Here is a 21,145-nt window from a genome sequence, read left to right as displayed (position 1 = left end):
TCCTTAAAGGTAGTCTGTCAAGAACATAAGGGTGAAAGAAAGGTCAGAGCTAAGCAGTCAATACAACTGGAGTTATTTAATTCAAAAGAATTTTGAGGAGATATATGTTGGTCTCTATTGTATTGCAATTTCAGATACGCTCTAAATTCTCCATGCCTTATACTGATACATATTTTACACTCAAAGTCAGACAAGGGCAAGACAGCCCTTCCTCACCTTGTAGCTGTGCCTCATGGAACGTAAGTTCTCCTGGTGGTCACAGCAGGGAGGTAGAGGGAAGATGCATACCTGCTTACAACCACTGTAGCTTGGAAATGGCACACATCATGTCTCACTTTTCTAGGCCAGAAACAATCACATGTATTCATTCTAATTTCAAGGAAGCCTAGTAAATATAAAGAATTACAGAGATATTTTATCATCTGTCTGTAATTTCCAACCATTTCATGGGACTGTTTTTTATTGGCTTACTAATTATAGTCAAGCCTTCCCCACTTCTTGCTCAGTGGGGGCTTAGTGGTTGCTTGAAACTGGCCCTGGTAGGAGTATTTACATTACAACATTGGCAAGTGCAATAAATAAGGTCCCCTTCCTCCCTAGAAACCTTGTTAGACATTTACCATTCTTCATACATAATAGTGCCTTTATAACTGTTCAATATAGTGATTTTTCTCTCAACTTTAGGGTCTACTTTAAGAATTACTCTTTTTCCTTGAGAAGTCTTTTGATGTTAGTTACACAACTGGACCTCATCTGCTACACAGAAGAGAATCCATTTACCATATATTATTTAGCATAACATCTGAGCATTTAAATATATATGGTAGATGTTCATTTTGCACAGTTGCAAATTTTCTATGTAAATAGTTCTCAGTACATCATTGTAAGCTAAATTCACTTGTACTAAAGTTGTAATTTTTCTTCATATATATGATTGTTTTTGTTTTTTATGATCCACTTGATGGGATGATCTGAGTAATGAAAACATATTGGCAATGTTTGTATATTCTTTCGTATATTTAAGATGGAAATATATTGGAGAGTGCTGTGAGATATACCTTGGACACATGCATAGGTACTCACTGTTTAACCACTGAGTGGCAACTGATCTATTTGTAGAAGTTCAAAGGGATGCATTAAAGTACATGAAAGTCCATTGATATTCTAAGCCTCGACTTCTTTAAGAGCTTTCTTTGCTTATACAAAAATAATTATCATAAAGAACAAGACAGGCAGCCAGCTAATCCTTTCTAGGCCTAGTTAAACAGTCTGGATAAAGATGGTCCTAATTGCTTTGGTCCACTCAGCTGTTCTGGGCACCAACTTATGGGCACTGATACTAAGTGTACAATCTTGGTTAAAGATATCGGTAAAAATAATTATGCTGTCACTATTTTTTTAAGACATAGTCAAAGATGAAATAGTGAGGGTGGGATACAGAGACCATTCAATTGAATTCACATGCTGCATTAACCACATAAAATATACTCTGGAGTATGTATTATCATATACATCATTTTGTCCTTTTGAGTGATCACCCTATTCAGGTGTTTTAAAGACACTTGGAAAGTTTTTGTTAAATGAATGTCAGATTCAATGAAGAACACATTATGCTTTTGCAAAGTTGTGACTTTTGCTTTAAGGAAAATTCTTACTATTAGATGTTACAATTAGATGTAATGCTACTACTCTTTTTATTATTAGATGTTAATGATTTAACAATAATTTTACTTAAAAAACTATAATAATTCAACCTATCAGCTTAGAATGTATTGTTTCCTAAGGGTAAATTGGAATTGGTTTCTTATATTAGACTACCACAAACCTATGGAAAAATTGTAACAAATGCATTTTGCAGTTTTTATCTGATTTGCACTTACCAGAGAAGTCTGAAGAAAAGGTTATATTAATTAAAAGAAGAAGAGTTGCTTAAATTAACTTTGAAGTTACAGTTTCAATATATAGTGATCCTTGAAGTTTTTAAACTATGAACCAGAGAGAAGCATTGGTTAAGATGGAGCAGTGTCTCTTTGTGGGCAAAAGCTCACATGATGTCCTAATGCTTTATTTTCTATAAATATGATCAAGTGAGGGAAGATTCTACATAACAGTGTATTGAATAGGTGATATTAAATTAAGCTGCAAAAATAATTGTCCAGAGTTCAGAATTGGTTAAGAAACATCAGGAATATCAATCGTTTTAGACACTATTAGAAACAATCAGCAATGATTAAAATATGTTCAATTTTCAACTGGAAAGTTAATAAGAAAAACCTATTTCTACTAATTAGGAACACTCGCCTCTTGTACATCACGATCTTTTTTAATTTTTAATTTTTTATTATTTTTTTTCACGATCTTATTTTACAGATTATCTTTCTTTCAATTGTGGTTATTTTACAGTTTTGAATTATTAAATCATTTATTTCTCATTTTGGTTACCATTATGTTGACATTCTTTTTAAAAAATTGACCAAAACTAAAAATATGAACTAAGATATCACAGAACATAAAGTCATTACAGCAATGGAAGAGAGAAGAAAACATGAACAACTACTCAATTTGTTAATTGCTGCAATTAAGGTGCATCAGTTCATGAAAATAAACAGTAAAAGCACTTCTTCACCTGGTGTGTTTTCATTGAATATACAACACAGGAACCCCTGAAAAATGCTTCATGAGCTAAGGAGTTTTGCTCCACAGCTCCATCTCTATGGGAGCTTCAGAAAATCCAGCTGCATTGGTATCCATGTTATCCTGCACTGGGACCAGAAAAATATTTCCTAAAACACAGATGCTATCATAGTATGACATACAGCAACATTCAAGAATAAACTGAGAGGATATAACTCAGACATAGCTATAAATCACCCTTAACTATTTTATTGTTCTGTGAAACACTCTCATTAGGACTTTTGTTTTTAGGCTGATTGTCAGTCACTCAGTGACGTCAAGAGGAATAGTGGATTTTATGTGGAAAATTCTACTGGTGGAGGTATCCATAGCTACCTACTATCCTTATCCTTTCATCTCTGCACATCAATACCTTCATCTAGGTGTGTGAAGTCCTTTAATCTCTGTGGCTGAGTTCAGAGAGCCACAGACTGGATAAGAAATCTCCTATTTTCTTTGCCTTCTATCCATTTTCATGTGAGCACCCATTCTGACCTCCACCCTTAATCACAGTGTTTGAGGAGATGCAGAGTGATGTTAAATGGAGTCAGAATGCCCATGCTTGCAGCCCAGCTAGGAAGAGCTCCGCGTGAGAATTTGCCACTGCAAATTCCTTTAACACAAACTGACTCAGGAAGGCAGATATCCAGGATAGGATTTTTTTTTTCACCTTGGCCCAAGTGATTTCTGCTGTTTCCATTTCCTCCAGCAGTAATCCAGATCCTAAACCACCTACTAGTGTAAGTAAGTCTCTTCTATATGTGGTGGTGTTAGCTCTAGCTGTTACCTTAAGATTCTGCTTCAATCTAGAGACAATCCCACAGAGGATAGACCTATTCCTCCTTCCAGCAGTCTCCAAAGTGAGAAATCCCAGGGTTGAAAATATTTACTTCACTTTCTGATGTTAGAGAATAATGTAGCTATTGTTCTCTGCACTTACTTTATGAACTGTTCAACATAATTTTCATGACTCTCTGAGGAACTTAGATTTTCCCTGGGGGGTTGGGAGGGTGGGGTTGTGCCTATACTCATTGTACATGCATACCTATTTCCCAAGGGAAAAAAAATTGTTAAACATTCTCCCTGGAAGGAAACAAGGATCATTTATGTTTGTCTTTGGAGGAAATACATTTGGGGAAGACAAGAGCAGACAGATTCATAGAATGCAAATGGATTTGCAGATATATCAAAGACTATAACCTGAGGCAAATCTCACAATTTATAAGACATTAACACTTGGATGTATGATAGTTCTGCTAATTCAAAGCTCTTATCCCCAAGTTGGTTTACAAGATCTCGGTCTCCCTAATATCTACTAAACGGGTGCGTATGGGGCCAGCACTGCCACCTGTAAGGGGAGTAAATCCTTTCAAGATGCATATTTTCATCTACTAAAGGAGACTGGGGTGTAAAGCAGTGAGATCATCATAATGACACTGGTGTTTAGTATTTATTGTGTTTCAGGACCTCAGAAATATGCATCACACATACTATTTTAATATGTTATCTCCATGTTACAGATGTGGAGTATGAAGTTAGAGAAATACGTAAATTGTCCATAGTCTTTCAACTCCCAGCACCAAGAATAGTACAGATAGTAAATCTTTTGCCTTAATTATTGAAGATATACTTGTTTTTAATAGTTCTTCAGTTAACCTCTCAGAGAGGTTCCACTTGCCTTCCTCAATTCTTATGAACTCTTACTGGTTTTGTAATCCTTCTGGAATTCCCATTCATATTTCCCTGGTATGACTCATAACCTCAGAAGAGAATGACTTCTATTTCTTGCTGTAGGATTCTTTGGTGTACAGTCTGTATGAATCTAATCTCAAAAATGGCTTCTAAATGTTTATACTGTCTTCTAGCTCTAGGATTGTTGCTCCAGTGCTGTTGCACTGGGCAGTTCATATAGGTGTCCACATTATTCTTTATCCTAGCACATTTACATCCACACAAGGCATAAGTGATTATACAAGTAATGCAAATTAGTTCTTTCAAATAGGCTTTATAAGAGGAAAGCAAAACAGGAAAATTAGGTGACCTGTTGGTTGAGATAGATGAATCAGAGATGTAGAATTAGTGTTACACACTAGCACATTATCTTCTTGAAATTATTTGGTAATAATAATCAAATGAGATAATATTTTTAATATAATTCATTATTAAAGTTTTTGGAGTTAACATCTTTATTAATAGTAGGTGCATCTTCAGGGCACCTGTAGACAGAACAATGCACGCGCGCGCGTGCGCGCGCACACACACACACACACACACACACACACACACCCCAGTTGTTAATATCTGAATTCTAGGAATTTAGTTAAAGATTTTGAAATGCAAAGATTATCATGGGTTATTCACAGGGCCACTATAATCACAAGAATCCTTGTAAGAGGAAAGCAGGAGGTCAGAGAGGAAGAGAACATGCTATGCTGTTGGTTCTGAAAATGGAACCAAAGAATGTAGGCAGACTGGAAAATTTAAAGGACAAGGAAATAAATTGTTCCCTGAAGCCTCCAAAAAGAACACAACCCTGTAAGACCCATTTTAGACATAGACCTTTAGAATTACAGGATATATATTCATGTTGTTTTAAGCCACTAAGTTTGTTGTAATATGTTTTGGCAGTAATGACAAAGTAATATATGAATGATGTTTTATTTTCAGTATTGTTATAAAAATAAATCTATTTCTGACTTCTGTGGGGACTCCAATAAAAATTCAACGAGAAACTAGTGATTTCTGTTTTTTATTTGAGCATATAAAGAGCTGGGAAGTCATCAGTCCTGTCTTCACAGAAGAAATCTGAACACACTGAAAACCAAACAGTCTTCGTCATTAAAAAAAGAAATTAATAAGATGCATTTCATTAAAATTAAAAGGTGTGCTCTGTGAAAGACACTGTTAAAAATATGAAGTCAAGCCACAGACTGGAGAAAACCTTTGCACGTATAGGAAAAATGGCTTGATTTCAAAATATACAAATAACTCAAAACTTGACAAGAAAATAACCCAATTTAAAAATAGGCCAACAGCCTAACAGACATCTCTTCAAGATATACAGATGGCAAATAAGCACATGAAAAGATGCTCCACCATCATATATCATCAGAGAAATGTGAATTAAAATAAATATCACCACACATCTATTAGAATGGCTAAAATCCAGAACATTGATGACAGTAAACACTGATTAGGTTGTGGAGCCCTAGGAACTTCATTCATTGCTGGAGAGAATGCAAAATGGCTCAGCCACTTTAGAAGGCAGCTTGATAGTTTACTATAAAACTAGACATTCTTTTCCCATGTGATCTACCAACTGTGCTACTTGGTATTTACTCAAATAATTTAAAAGCTTATATCTACACAAATACCTGCACACAGATGTTTAAAGCAGATTTATAACTGCCTAAACTTAAAAGCAACCAAGATGCCCTTCAGCAGGCAAATTGATAAATAAGCTGTGGTATATCCAGAGAACGGAGTAGTATTCTGCACTAAAAAGAGATGAACTACCAAGCAAAGGCAAAACATAAAGGAAACTTAAATGCACATTACTATTGAAAGAAGCCAATGTGAAAAAACCTACATATTATATGATTTCAACTATATGACACTGCGAAAAGCCAAAACTATGGAAGCAGCTTTAAGATTAGTGGTTGCCAGGGACTAGCAGAGAGGGAGGGATGAAGGGGTAGAGCACAGAAGATTTTTAGGGAAGTAAAATTTCTCTGTATGATGCTATACTGATGGATACACATGATTATACACTTGTCCAAACACATAGACCGTACACTAGGAGTGAACCCTAATGTAAACAATGCACTCTGCATGATAATGATGTGCCAATGTAGGTTTATCAATGATAACAAGTGTACCATTCTGAAGGGGGATGTTATGCATGTGTGGAAGCCAGAAGTATATAGATTATCTCTATACCTTCCTCTCAATTTTGCTGTGAATATAAAGTTGCTCTAAAAATAAAGTTAATTAAGTAAAATGGGCAAAAGATATGAAGAGACACCTTACCAGAAAGATATACAGATAGCAAGGAAGCACCTATACTCAGTAGCACATACTCATCAGAGAATTTCATATTAAAACAAGAATGAGATACCACTCACTGCACATATATTAGAATGACAATGGTCCCAAACCATGGAAATATCAAATGCTAGCAAGGATGCGAAGCAACAGGAACTTTGATTCATTGCTAGTGGGACTGCAAAATGGCACAGCCACTTTGGAAGAAATTTGGTGATTGATTACAAAACTAAGCATACTCTTACCATTTGATATAGCAAATCATGCTCCTTGTTATTTAGCTGAAAGAGCTGAAAACCTATGGTCACAAAAATGCTGTATGTCAATGTTTATGACAACATTATTCTTAATTATCGAAACGTAGAAGTCCCAAAGATTAAAAAAAAAAGTTCCAAAGATGTCTTTAATAGGAAGATAAACAAGCTGTGGTGCCTCCATGCAATGAAATATTTTTAATAAAAAGAAATGTCCTATAAAGCTGTGAAAATCATGAAGAACCCTTAAAACATGTTGCTATGTGAAAGAAGCCAAGCTGAAATGGCTACATACTGTATAGTTTCAACTATGTGACATTCTAGAAAAGGCATAACTACAGAGATATTAAAAAGATCAGTGGATGCAGAAAGAGAAATTAAGGAATAAATTATATTTACAACTGCATCAAAACCAATAAAATACCTAGGAATACACCTATCCAAAGAGATGAAAGACCTGAAAACTGAAAAACACTAATGAAAGAAATTGAAGATGACATGAAGAAATGGAAAGACATTCCATTCTCATGGATTAGAAGAATAAGTACTGCTAAAATGTCTATACTACATACAGTAATCTATGCATTTAATGCCATCCCTATCAAAACACCACTAGCATTTTTCACAGAGCTAGAGCAAACATTCCTAAAATGTGTATGGAATCACAAAAGACACCAAATAGCCAAAGCAAGTTTGATAAAGAAAAGTAAAGCTGGAGGCATCACAATTCCAGACTTAAAGCTATATTACAAAGCTGTAGTCATCAAGACAGGATGGTATCTGCACAAAAAGAGATACAGAGATCAATGGAACATAACAGAAAACCCAGAAAGGAACCCACAACTATATGGTCAATTAATCTTCAACAAAGCATATCCAACAGGAAGTCTCTCCAACAGATGATATTTGGACAAACTGTACAGGAACATGCAAAGAATGAAACTGGACCACTTTCTTACATCATGCACAAAAAAAAATTCAAAACGGATTAAAGATCTAAATATGGGACAGGAAACCATAAAACTCCCAGAGGAGAAAAGAGACAGTAACCCCTTGGACATTGGCCTTAGCAACTTCCTTCTAGATGTGTCTCCTAAGGCAAGGGAAATAAAAGCAAAAATAAACTCTTGGGACTTCATCAAAATAAAAAGCTTATGCACAATGAAGGAAATAATCAACAACACTAAAAGGCAGTACACTGAATGGGAGAAGATATTTGCAAATGACCTATCTGATAAAGGATTAGTATCTAAAAATCTATAAAGAATTTATCAAACTCTACACCCCAAAAATGAATCCAATTAACAAATAGAAGACACAGACATTTGCCAAGGAAGACACACAGATGGCCAACAGACACATGATAAAATGTTGATCATCAAAGAAAATAGAAATCAAACCCACTAGGAGCTATCACTTCATACCTGTCAGAACAGCTAAAATCAACACAAGAAACAAATGTTGGCAAAGAAGTGGTAAAAGGGGAACCTGTTGGTGGAAATACAAAATGGTGCAGCCACTCTGGAAAACAATATGGAGGTTCCTCAAAAAGTTTAAAACAGAACTACCCTATTGCACTTGCAATTGCAGTACTAGGTATTTACAATGACTAAGGATACAAAAATACTGATTTAAAGAGATACAAACACCCTGATGTTCATAGAAACATTATCTACAATAGTCAAATCATGGAAACAGCCCAAGTGTCTATCAGCTGAGAAATGAATAAAGAAAATGTGTGTACACCACATTTTCTTATCCCATTTCACACACACCCCATAACATTATTTAGCCATAAAAAAGAATGAAATCTTGCCATTTGCAATGATGCAGATGGAGCTAGAGTATATTATGCTAAACAAAATAAATCAGAGGAAGACAGATACCATGTGATATCATTCATATGGAATTTAAGAAAAAAAAGTGATCAAAGAAAAAAAGAGAAAGACCAAGAAACAGACTCTTAATTATAGAGAGCTGATAGCTACCAGAGGGGAGGGGAGTAGGGGATATTAAATAGGTGATACAGATTAAGGGGTGCACTTGTTGTAATGAGCTGGGGGTATAGGAAGTGTTGAATCATTAAATTCTACACCTGAAACTAATATTAAGTGTGTGTTAAATAACTGGAACTTAAAAACAAATTAAAAAAAATAAGAAGATTAGTGGTTGCTAGGAGTTTGAGGGGAGAGAGGGAGAGATGAATACGCAGAACACAGATCTGTAGAGCAGTGGAACTATTCTGTAGGATACTGTAATGGTGGATACGTGTCATTATACATTTGTCAAAACTCATGGTGTGTACAACACAAAGAGTGAAAGCTAATGTGAACTGTGGACTTCAGTAAATTAAAAAAATTATCAATATTGGCCCACCAATTATAACAAATGTACCACAAATAATGCAAGATATTAAAAATAAGATAAATTGTGTGGAGAAGGATGAGGGAATACTTGGAATTCTTCCAATTTAGCGCTCGATTTTTGTGTAAGCCAAAAACTGCATTCAAAGTCCATTAATTTTAAAGAAGGACATTTCAGACTTATCTGACAAACGATTGAAAATCAATTAAAATCTATTATTCAGGTGAAAGTCCTTAGTAAAGAGAACGCTTTCAAAACTAAAGGAAATGCTTAGCTAGCGACCACAGAAAAAGACGCTTTCTATAAAAACACTAACCTAATGAGTATTGCTCACTATTGTTTCATAAATCCAGAGGGTTTTTTTTAGCACCATGAAATGTAAGTGATGTTAGTTCTTTCAAACTTATCTCCCATCTCTTGGGGTCATCCCAAACCATTTTAAGATGAATTGATTCAAACACTAAAAATATTGGTAGGAAAATTTATCCAAGAATCTTTACAAGTGAGCCAATCTTGCCACACTGACAATTACCCATAAGCCAGAAATAAATGTTAACGTTAAGTCCATCCTCAAAGTCTTAGCTTCCAGACCCATTCAAATATTTTCATATGGACTTCATTGACTTGGTCATAATGTGAAATGTGTATGTAAGTTGTTTATATAATTCTGGTTGAATTAAAGATTTCCACAACTTTTCACCATTTACGTGGATATTACTTCAAACAGAATTTACAGTTTCTTGTTTATTTCACTGTCCTCACAACTGGGGAGAAGAATAGAAGCATGTTGCTCTTCAGTATTTTCTTTATTAAAATTATGGTCTTGGAACGCCAGATTGAGCACCTCTCATTACAGTAACATAATCGATAAAGACAGCTTTTCGTGATAGTTATCAACTGAAACATTTCTTTAATATTTTATTGTGGGAAAATATACATAAAATTTTAATGATTTTTAGATCAGTTCAGTGGTATTGAATCATTCACATTGTGAATCATCACCATCACCCATCTTCAAAACTCTCTCGTCCCAAACAGAAACTGTCCTCATAAAATGATAGCCCCCTATTCCTCCCCCACTCCCCATCCCTATAATCATTATTCTATTTGTTTCCATAACTCTATTCTAGGTATTTCTTTTGCTGCCAGCTTGTTGCTAAGTACTTGCTAAGTATTGTTGAATTTTTCAGAAAACCAATTTGTATTTTTGTTTTTCTGTTGAGAGTTTTTCTATTCCCTAGTTTATTTACTTCTGCCTTAATCTTTATTATTTCCCTCCTCCTGCTATTCAAGATTTGATTTTTCTTTTTTTTTTTTCCTAGTCCTTTGAGGTATAAAGTAGGGCTCCTGGTGTTTGTCTGAGATGCTACAATCTCCCTATGAAGTATGTTGGAATGTTTGCCTTCTCAGCCTCCCCAACATGACCACCAAACCTGCCATTCCCATCAGGGCACCAAATCATACCAGATGGAAAACCACCACTCAGGCCATCTCCTGAAAGCCAGGAAGTAATACCCATGGTCCACTCATCTCTTTCCCTCCAGAGGGAAAGTATTGTTAGGAATCTTCTGGTCATGCCACACTGGGCCAGCGATGTAAAGCGATTTGGGCAAGAAAAAATGCCATCAAGTTGCCTGACCACTCTACGATATCTCTTCTTGGCTTTGTGCTTGTCTGGGTGCTGCAGCCTCTTAAATGGTTTTTCGCAATAGCAATTTGATCAATATAGTATAGTCTCCATGGAGGAACAAGAGCTCAGAAATTTCTGTTCTGCTACCTGGCTAATGAAACTCTGATAATTCTCACCATCAAATCATGCCTCTTCTAGGGGAATTTTGAGTTTTATTGCAACAACCACCATATCTCTTGGAGAAAAGGAGAAAAGTTCCCGGATACAAAATTCTACCTTCCTTTATATTGTCCTCTTTTTTTGCAATGCTTTGTTGAAGGCAGCCTTCATCTGAGCATTTCTCAGACTGTAAATGAGAGGGTTCAGCAATGGGTTGAAGAGGGTGTAAAACAGGGTAAGGATTTTCTGCTGCTCCTCACGTTGGCTACTGTCTGGAACCAAATAAACCATCATGGCTATGCCAAAGTAGAATCCAACCACACAGAAGTGGGAGGAGCAGGTGGAAAAGGCTTTTCTGCGCCCTTCCTTTGTTTGGATCTTCAGGATGGCCCAGAGGATGCGCATGTAGGAGACCAACATCAGAGAAAGGGGCCCAACTAAGACAAACACGCCACCAGCAAAGACTAAGACTTCATTGATCCAAGTGTCACCACAGGCCACTTTGAGGACAGAGAGGATTTCACAGAAGAAGTGGTTCACTTCCTGGGGCCCACAGAATGTCAACTTTAGGAAGAGAATTAGATGCACTAGGGCCAAGGAAAACCCACATGCCCAGGTAGCAATGACCAGGACCACGCACACTCTCCAGTTCATGATGACGGTGTACTGGAGAGGATGGCAGATCGCCACAAACCGGTCGTAGGCCATCACTACCAAAATCAGGCACTCTGCATCAGCAAAAGTCACAAACAAAACTATCTGCATAGTGCATGAGACAAAGGAGATCGTTTTTTTGTGTTTCACTAGGTTTTCCAGCATATTGGGCAGATTGCTGGAAGCATAGCATATGTCAATGATAGCCAGATGAGAAAGGAAGAAATACATGGGGGAGTGCAGTCTGAGGTCTAGCCAAATGAGTCCCAAGATCATGCCATTTGCCAGCAAATTAAAGATATATAACAGGGAGAAGACACAAAAGAGGAGCACTTCAATGTCTTCACTGAGCTGGAATCCCACTAGGATAAATTCCGTGATCCACGATTGGTTGCCCTCCATTCCTTAATGATAGTTTATAAAGGACTAAAGTGGGATAGAAAAGTCAGAGCTGGTCACCAATGAAAATTGAAGTTATTTACCTCAAAATGAACTCAAAGGAGGCTTGTATGCTTGTCCCTACTTGACTTCTTTCTCCTCCAATTATTTTTTTAGTTTAAAATTTTTATTCTGAAATAATTCAGACTTTCAGATCAGTATCTAAAAATTAAAACAATACTACTATATACATATTACCAGATTGTTTTAAATCTTTATCATTTCTTTTTCTCCATATACACATTCATTGTTTTCTGGACCACATAAGAGTAAAATGTAGCCACAATGCCAATTTGTCTCTAAACTCAATTGATTTTTTTTTCCCTAAAGAAAAAGATTTACTAATCTATCTTCAGGATAATTTAAAAAAAAAATCAGGAAATGTAACATTAACGTGATTCTGTATTCTAGATACAGATTTTTCTGTCCCTCTAGTCCAAGGCATAATCTAATATCATGCATTTTATCTCCTCAAATCTGAAATAATCACTCAGCCTTTACCTTGAAATTGATATTTTTGAATGTATGTCTCTTGATTTGGGTTTTCCATTGATTACCCATTTTTTAGTTCAAAATACACATTTCTAATAAAATTTTTAAAAAGTTTCCTTCTTAATGGCTTCTATTAATACCCAGATAATATTAATCTGTCCCAATATCAGTGATACTAATGTAGATCTCTGGTTAAGGTGGTGTCTCCAGGTTATCTCCATTATTAAATTACTACTCCAGAATTTAAAGCACTTTCTTACTTCTGGCTAAGTTATTCTAGCCTCATCTTGTACATTTCTCACTTCAGCTTGAAATCCATTATTTCACGAAAAGGGTCTAGTTTCTTTTAGTGAAGAACTGTATTTTCAGAAAAATATCGGATTTTATTATTTTTTTATTAGATCTTTAACCATATTTTTATGATTGTTGCCAAATTTCCAATATTCCCCATTTAATTAGTAAAGCATATAACTTAGCCCACAAACTATTAAAGGAGATAATGAAGTCTTATTTAATCCTAATGCATCTTTACAGACTTCTTTGGAGAGCCAAATCTGTTTTTACTAAATTAAGATTAAAGAAAATGATCTGGATATTATGCAGTTTATTTGGGGAAAATGGATACTAATAATCCCTGAATCTTACCATCTTAATTTTTTTTTGTTTTTCTTTATATTTAGATACTCATAGACTTGGTAATTTCTGATTCACAGATTAGTTTCAATAGTCTGGTTTGCTGGGTGAATGAAAAAGCACCTACTTACCTCATATGAGATTTTGACATCAAATTTTCAAAAGTATTTTAGTAAAACATGAAATGCAATAAAAGACTAAAGAGATGATACTGTGAAACGTAGCCAAAGGTGATCATTGTTAATAATTTGCATAGAGTGTTTCATTACTTATTGTACATATGTTTTCATACAAAATTAAAAAATGAACAGTATTATCTCTCTCATTTAGAATCATTTGCTGTACATTTTCCATGACAAAATATTTTTCTACAACATACTGACAGTAGCATATTTTATATCTTAACTGATTTAATATATTACCTTCTAGCAATATTGTATGCAATATACATTGTGTGCAACACTAAATTTTATAAATTTTGTGTATCTTTTATTATTTTCCTATAATAAACTCCTAAACATCAAAGTTTCTGGTCAAGTCAATCTCCATCATTCTCTGTCTAAAAAAGCAAATAGGCAAGGATAAAAAAATCTAGACATATCAACATCAGAAGAAATCAATCAGGGGGATATAATCTGATGATCATGACTTGAATCTCAAACTCATCTTTCCTATGAAGTTGTCCCACTTTAGCTTTTCAGCGGTCATGCTCTCAAGTTTTTATATGATTTAGTCCAACTTGGTATAAGATGTACTTCCTTCAGTTCATTCTCTCATCTTTATATTAAATACCAAGAAAGAGTAAGACTAGTTACTGGAAAGTGGGACTTTATGAAGTTTAAGAATAATCAGACTACAATGTAGGTAACTTCTGGGTTACTGGATTAAATCTGACTTTCTTCATCTACTTACAGTGGAGAGCCATTTACCCTCCAATCTCAGGAAGCTGATTACAACTGGGACATTTGGCTGGATGTCTTTCTGCCCAAATGGTTCCATGTGGAAGTAGTTATCCCAATACCACCTATTCAGGACTTTCTTCCTAGACATCTTTTTACCTATTATTTAAGACCAAAAGATGCACTTTGTTTGTATTCATTGGTTTTTCTTAATTTCCAAATTTGTGGTCAAAGAGGTACTCCTGTTTCCTAGATGAATGACAACATGGAATGACTTGGCATTTAAGGCCTATATCATCCATTACACAGAGATTTCTTTACATATACAGTCATTCAAGTTAAAAATATTTTAATGCGATCAACACCATAGCTCTTTGATACAAAATATTACGTAACTGTGATAGACGTTTACCACACATGGCCAAGGCATGTTTTCTACAAAGCTAACATATTTCCAGATGATAGAAGGCAAATATCTTAAGAGACGGATATAGTTTAATTCCTATTTCTTGACTTTCTTTTATGCTTATAGTATTAGTAATAAAACTATTCTTGAAATTATTTTATATATCATTATATATCCTTGTGGAGAATGTCTTTTAGAATAGCTGGTATAGGGGTGCCTGGGTGGCTTAGTGGTTGAATGTCTGCTTTTGGCTCAGATTGTGATCCTGGGGGTCTGGAATGGAGTCTCACATCAGGCTCCCTGCAGGGAGCTTGCTTCTCCCTCTGCCTAGGTTTCTGCCTTTCTGTGTCTCTCATGAATAAATTAATTTAAAAATCTTAAAAAGAATAGCTGGTATAATTCTTGATTAAACACTCAAGTGTTTGTTAAATGGAAAAAACAATTTGTGTATATATACTTATACATACACACACACACACACAGATATATCAGGTCACATGTCAGCATTACACTGTTCCACACAGAGTTTTACATATCCCAAGGGTCATAAACCTCAAACAGATACCAAAAATTACAATGTCAAAACTCTCAAAATTATTCTAGTTTTATGAATTCATGTTTTACTACAGTTTATCTAACTCTCCACATAAGCATCATCTATTGAGCAAAACGTGAATTCTACGTTACTAGAAAGAAGTTCAAAATTAGAATTTAATCATTTGAAAACTGCTTTCTTACAAAGATGCTATGCACGATTCATGTAATTTTAATACAGTGTTTCTACAGGGTGTTCTTGAATAAGCTTTGGACGTATAGACAATAGTGTGTATCTGCAGATAATATGGCAACACCTAAAGGAATTAATGTCTTGTAGTTGCTTTGAAGTTATGCCTAGGAGAAAGTTTCAGGCAAATTGCTTTATTGAAAAATGAGCTTATAGGAAATAAAAGAACCTAAGAAGGAAACTTGGCAAGACATGTGGCAACATTTTGAAGCTTTGAAAAAACATTGGAATTAAAGGAGTTATCAATTATGAGGGTAGTGGTCCTTTAGGAACACTGAGTCTAACAAAATTGTAGACATAGTCCCAGATGCCAGTGTTTCTATCAATATGATTGTATTTGCAAGGGTTTCTATAATTGTGCTTTAGGTTTGTAACATTATCAAGTTTTGCTACAACTACAAAACATTATGGTGTGTAAAACCGGCATAGTAACATCTTGACTTTTTAGGTTAGGTATTTTTGTGTCTGAATCAATTAACTCTTATCTTCATCTCCATTACTATATTTTCATCTCACTGAAAAATACTTTTAGAAATAGTGAAAGTAGATTAAATCTTTTAAGTAAGGCAGCTCTGAAATAGAGAAGAAAATTTTAAGAAAGCCTGAAAAAAATCTCCCCTTTCCAATAGAGAATAAGTTAATAGCAGTTCAGAAAACAAAGATCTGAGTGGTCAGTATGAGCAACTCACCCCCCAGGGCAGTCCTGTAACTGCCAGGGAGCTTTACTCTGTTTCTCCAACTGTAGCCAGAGATCTTGGCACTTATTCTATCCTACTTTGTGGTAGGGACAAATGGTTGTATCAAGGATTGTAATTACTGAGCCTATATTGAGTGATAGCCTAGGAACATTTTGGTAAGAAACAACTATGTAGCAAACTTACCTCTTACAGGGTTTGGTCAAGGAAAAGACTTGGCTATACCTATTACTAGAATTTTGCTTTCCATTAACAGGTTACTCTACCAATATCTTCTTCTATGTTAGTTAATAGAAGGTCCTTTGATTCTTTGGGCTACATCAAAGCCTTATCCAGGAGAAATGCCTGCATATGAAGCCTCTCCTACCTTCCAGATTCCTTCTCAAACAGTAGAGTTGGCCTAATTTGGAGCCCACCACTCACCCACACTGAGAAGTGAAGAGAAAGCTACCAAAGGATCACATGGTCCCTGCCACACACAGCTCAGTGGGCAGAGGCTCCTGGAGCTGGGGAGGCATGGAATCAGGCAATCTAGTCCACCTGTCTGCAAGGCAAACTTTGAGTCAGAAGAACTCAGGATATTTCACTCAGGAATGTCACTCCACTTAGGGTGATATCAGTCAGGCTGATTTCTGCTGCCACCTGTTCTACTTCAATTATCATGCTGAAAATCATCCCCCAGTGCAAATAAATCTCTCTACATCAGCAGATGTAAGCACTTGCGAATCTACTTTGATCAAAATCAGATCCTTCAGAGTTAAGTTACATAAGAGGTTGTAGAAGTCTGCAGAGGAGAAATCTCAGATTCAGGAGCACTTAACTACAATTGCTGGTGGCTTTGTGACGCAACATGAAATTCTAAATTAAACCACTAGGAATAAAGGTTTTATTTAAATTAGCTAAGAACTCAAATTCCCAGAAGAACCATGAGATATCATAGGTCTTTACTTCTCCCTAAAGGGTGGGGGGATCCCTGAAATTTCTCTCTCTGGAGAACAAAGAATTTGTCTAATTGACCTTGGAGGAAAATGCTAGGAAGAGGTGGGGCACATCCTACCATCATGCTCTTTATACTCACAGACTTTGAACATTTCATGAGTGAAGGGGGAAAAAAAAAACCCACAAACCTAAAGGAGATATCACAAATGATAATATTAAAGCTTTCAAAATGACTGTAGTTTTATGAATTCATGCTTCTCTTCAGACCTGTGAAGGTCTAGGAGAGGCTGGAATTTTGATTGTTGAGAGGCAGTTTCCACGAACCAATAATGGCAAACCTGAGAAAGAACAGATCTCAAAGTCAAGGTGTAGCTCTATTTGCAAGAGGGTGTGATGTGTGCAATTATAGAAGGACTGTAATAACCATAAGCAATAATAATTGAGTATTTCATTTCAGATAATGTGCCAAATGCTTTACATGGAATATATATATTTAATTTAATAATTTGCAGCCAGGATGACTCAAGTTTAAATAAATTAAATCAGCAGTTCCCTAATCTTTAGGTCAGGGACTCATTCTCTTAAATTGTCCATGAGATCAAAATTATTTTCATAATAATCTAAGATATTACTCTTTTTCTATTCTCATTCACTCATGAAGGCATAGTGGAGTTTTTCAAAGGCCACATGACACTTTCCATTTTAAGACTGGATATAGAAGCAAATACAAAAATCTTGCTCTCCTTGATAAACATTAAAGGATTTTATAAAAAATATAAAACAATGCATCCTTTCACTCTTGTTTTAAATATATATTATATGATGCAATTATCCTTTGAGTGATTTAAAGGTCATAAAATTATTTTGATTTCTGATATAATAAATACCAAGTACTCACATAAACCAAAGTTTCTTCAGGTCTTCAAGGATATTTACCATTGTGAAGTTATCTTAAAACCAGATAATTAAAAGAACCATTGACAACCTGCTCCAGCCAGAGCTGCAGTCAAATGATGTCTGTCCAGCTTCAAAGCATGTTAAGGTTTGTTTTGTTTTTATTGCTACTATAAGAAATTTTCATGAAACCCAATCCCATTGATTGAGAATGGACCAAGAAGTAGGAGAAGCTTCATCTATAGTTTTTCTCATGGTTCCTTCCTTTTTCCTAGATTGTGGAGTCGTTTTCTACTTTTTTCATCATTAAAGGATATTGAATTTCATCAAATGCCTATTCTCCGTTAATTAGATGATCATGTGTTTTTTCCTTTCATTCTATAAGTGTGGTGTATTATGTTGATTTTTTGTATGTAGAACTAAGGCTGCCTTCTAGGGATACCCTTCCCCACCACCCACCTACCCGCCCACCCTCCATACAGTATGATGTTTTTAGTATACTCCTGGATCCAGATTCTGGTTATTGGGAATTTTTTACCTATTTATATAGAAATGCAGTTTTCTTGTTTTGTAGTTTTTTTTTCTGACTTTTATAACAGGGTAATACTAACCTAGAATAAGTTAGGAAGTGTTCCCTCCTCTTCAGTACTTTGGAAAAGTTTATGAAAGATTTTTTATTTGTTTAAACAGTGGTAATATTCACCAATGAAATCATCTGGTCTAGACTTTCATTGCTGGGTAGTTTTTAATTACTCATTCAATCTCTTTACTAGTTATGGATCTATTCAGATTTTCTATTTCATGTGGAATCTCTATAGGTTGTATGTTTTTAGGAATTTACCCATTTCATCAGGTTATATAATTTTCATGGTACTCTCTTTTTAGAATGCACCACCGGAGGCGGGGTGTGTGTGTCCCAAGTCCCATAAATTGACATATTCTGTTTTTGTTTTCAATAGTTTCATGGTCAGGAAGCCTGGGTGGCTCAGTGGTTGAGCATCTGCCTTTGGCTCAGGGAGTGATCCTGAAGTCCTGGGATCGAGTCCTGCATCAGGCTCCCTATGGGGAGCCTGCTTCTCCCTCTTCCTATGTTTCTGCCTTTCTGTCTCTCTCATGAATAAGTAAAATCTTAAAATAGTTTCAAGGTATATTCTAATTTTTTGTATTTTCTCCTTTGAAAAAAATCGTTAAAAAGCATGCTCTTTAATTTCCATGATTTTTTTGGTTTTCCTATTATTATTGATTTCAAGTTTTATTCTACTGTGATCAGAAAAGATGCTTTGCATAATTTCAGTCCTTTAAATTTATTAAAACTTGTTTTTGTTTTACATATAAATATTTGTATATGAATATAAGATGATTATAATAACCTTTCCCCCCCTAACTTTCTAGGGGGGAAAATACATCTATTTTACCTTACGAAGGGAGACTGAAACAAGGGCCTATTAGGACACCTGGGTGGCTCAGTTGGTCAAGCAGTGGCCTCTTGATTTTGAGCTCAGGTCATGCTCTCAGTGTCCTGGGATCAAGCCCCTCAGCCTGGACTCCCTACTCAGTGGGGAGTCTGCTTCACCCTCTCTCCCTCTGTCCCCCACCCCACTTGTGCTCTTTCTCATGCTCTCATCTTAAAAAATAAATAAATAAAACAAGGGATTTTCTTTTTGCTTGACAATACATTTCATTAAACCATACAAGTATTTCTTGTGGGCATTTCTATAATTAGTTTTTAAAAGGTTTGATTTACAGGATACCTGGGTGGCTCAGCAGATGAGCATCTGCCTTTGACTCAGAGCATTATCCCAGGGTCTGAGATCAGGTCCCACATCGGGTTCCTGTGGAGAACCTGCTTTGCCCTCTTGCTTGTGTCTCTGCCTCTTTCTCGGTCTCTCATGAATAAATAAAAATCTTTTTTAAAAAAGTAAATAAAATGTACGATTTACCTATTCCTAGAAAAATTAAGTTTTTGGGAAGCTTACTTGACAAAAATAATCTGGACTATTTCTCTTTATAAAATCAGTTTCTAGAAATAAAAAATGAGGGTCATGAGCATATTTCCCAAATTTTGTGATTAATACTGATTTCAAAATCTATGACCATCAGTTTAACACTGTCAGTTATCATATGAATGAAATGGTAAAAATAGATTTTAAAAAATTACAATGTAATATATTCTGACAATCAAATATTCTGGTGCTAGTAGACCTGGAATTCTACAAATAGCTGTCATATTTATAAACATAAAAATCACCATGTCAAGTTTCTATATTCAAAAACAGCTGTTTGTGAATATCTTTTCCAATTACAAATTAAATAAACTGAATTATTGATTCTACTTAAGAAATATCTATCTTAGTTTGGGTTCCTCCAGAAGCCAACTCTGAGACAATTATTCATCTACATGTGGTTTTTAGAAGGTAATCCCAGGAAATACAAGTAGAGGTGTGGGAAAGGGGAGGTCAGGAAAAGCCAGTCCCTGAAGGGTAGGTGATCAAGTAGGACAACACTGTAGTAACAGGCACTTGAACCTAATGGGAAGATCTTGGAAACTGTGTAGAATATGCACCTCGGTGTGAAGCTACCTGGATGGCAAGGGGGGGTAAATCTCCTTGAAGCTGAACTGATACATTAAGTTGAATCAGTTCTTTGGTTGAAGGCCTTGGAGTGGATGGGCCAGTCATTAGCGCTCTCTTGCCCTGCCCAATAGGCTAGAAAAGTGGCTCTGGAGGCCAAAAGGATCAGGCAAAGAAATTCAGATGCTGGCACTTGGAAGTCAGGAGTCAGGCCCATGTACACTCAAGGAGGAACACAAGGTATTATGGATGGGCCACCCACAGCACCAGCTACAAAATCCAGGCAAAATTGTGTGATCAGTACTGAGTTCCACAAAGGGTTTCTCTGATTTCAAATCTATGAATGATTTAATTTGTCCTTATTATATGAATAAAATGCTATAAATGAGGATTTTAAAAATCATGGTGTATCATTTCACCTTTGAAATCCAAAATCTGATTGGACAACAAGCAGGGGACTAAGTATGGTTCTAAATTTTTTCTGGTTTAAAATTTTCTGGTTCTAAATTGAAGGAGATAATTAATTCTTAAAAAACAAATACATATATGCTTAATGATTTTTATAAAAAAATTATAGTAGGATATTAATCCATAGTTAAGTCAAAAATACAGTTTTC

At 35.5% G+C, this 21,145-nt stretch overlaps 1 protein-coding gene across 1 annotated transcript; it reads right to left on the bottom strand.

Annotated features, from left to right (window-relative positions):
- Positions 1–11,247: 11,247 nt before the first annotated feature.
- Positions 11,248–12,180, bottom strand: LOC129516010 (olfactory receptor 2A2-like). Its single transcript, XM_055335317.1, has one exon. The coding sequence runs from the start codon at positions 12,178–12,180 to the stop codon at positions 11,248–11,250; it is 933 nt and encodes a 310-aa protein (XP_055191292.1).
- Between the last annotated feature and the right edge of the window lie 8,965 nt (positions 12,181–21,145).

Source organism: Nyctereutes procyonoides, unplaced genomic scaffold (assembly GCF_905146905.1).
Source record: "Nyctereutes procyonoides isolate TBG_1078 unplaced genomic scaffold, NYPRO_anot_genome, whole genome shotgun sequence".
Taxonomy (NCBI): Eukaryota; Metazoa; Chordata; class Mammalia; order Carnivora; family Canidae; genus Nyctereutes; species Nyctereutes procyonoides.
Note: the sequence above shows the minus strand (reverse complement) of the source record. Positions and strands in the feature narration are given on the sequence as shown.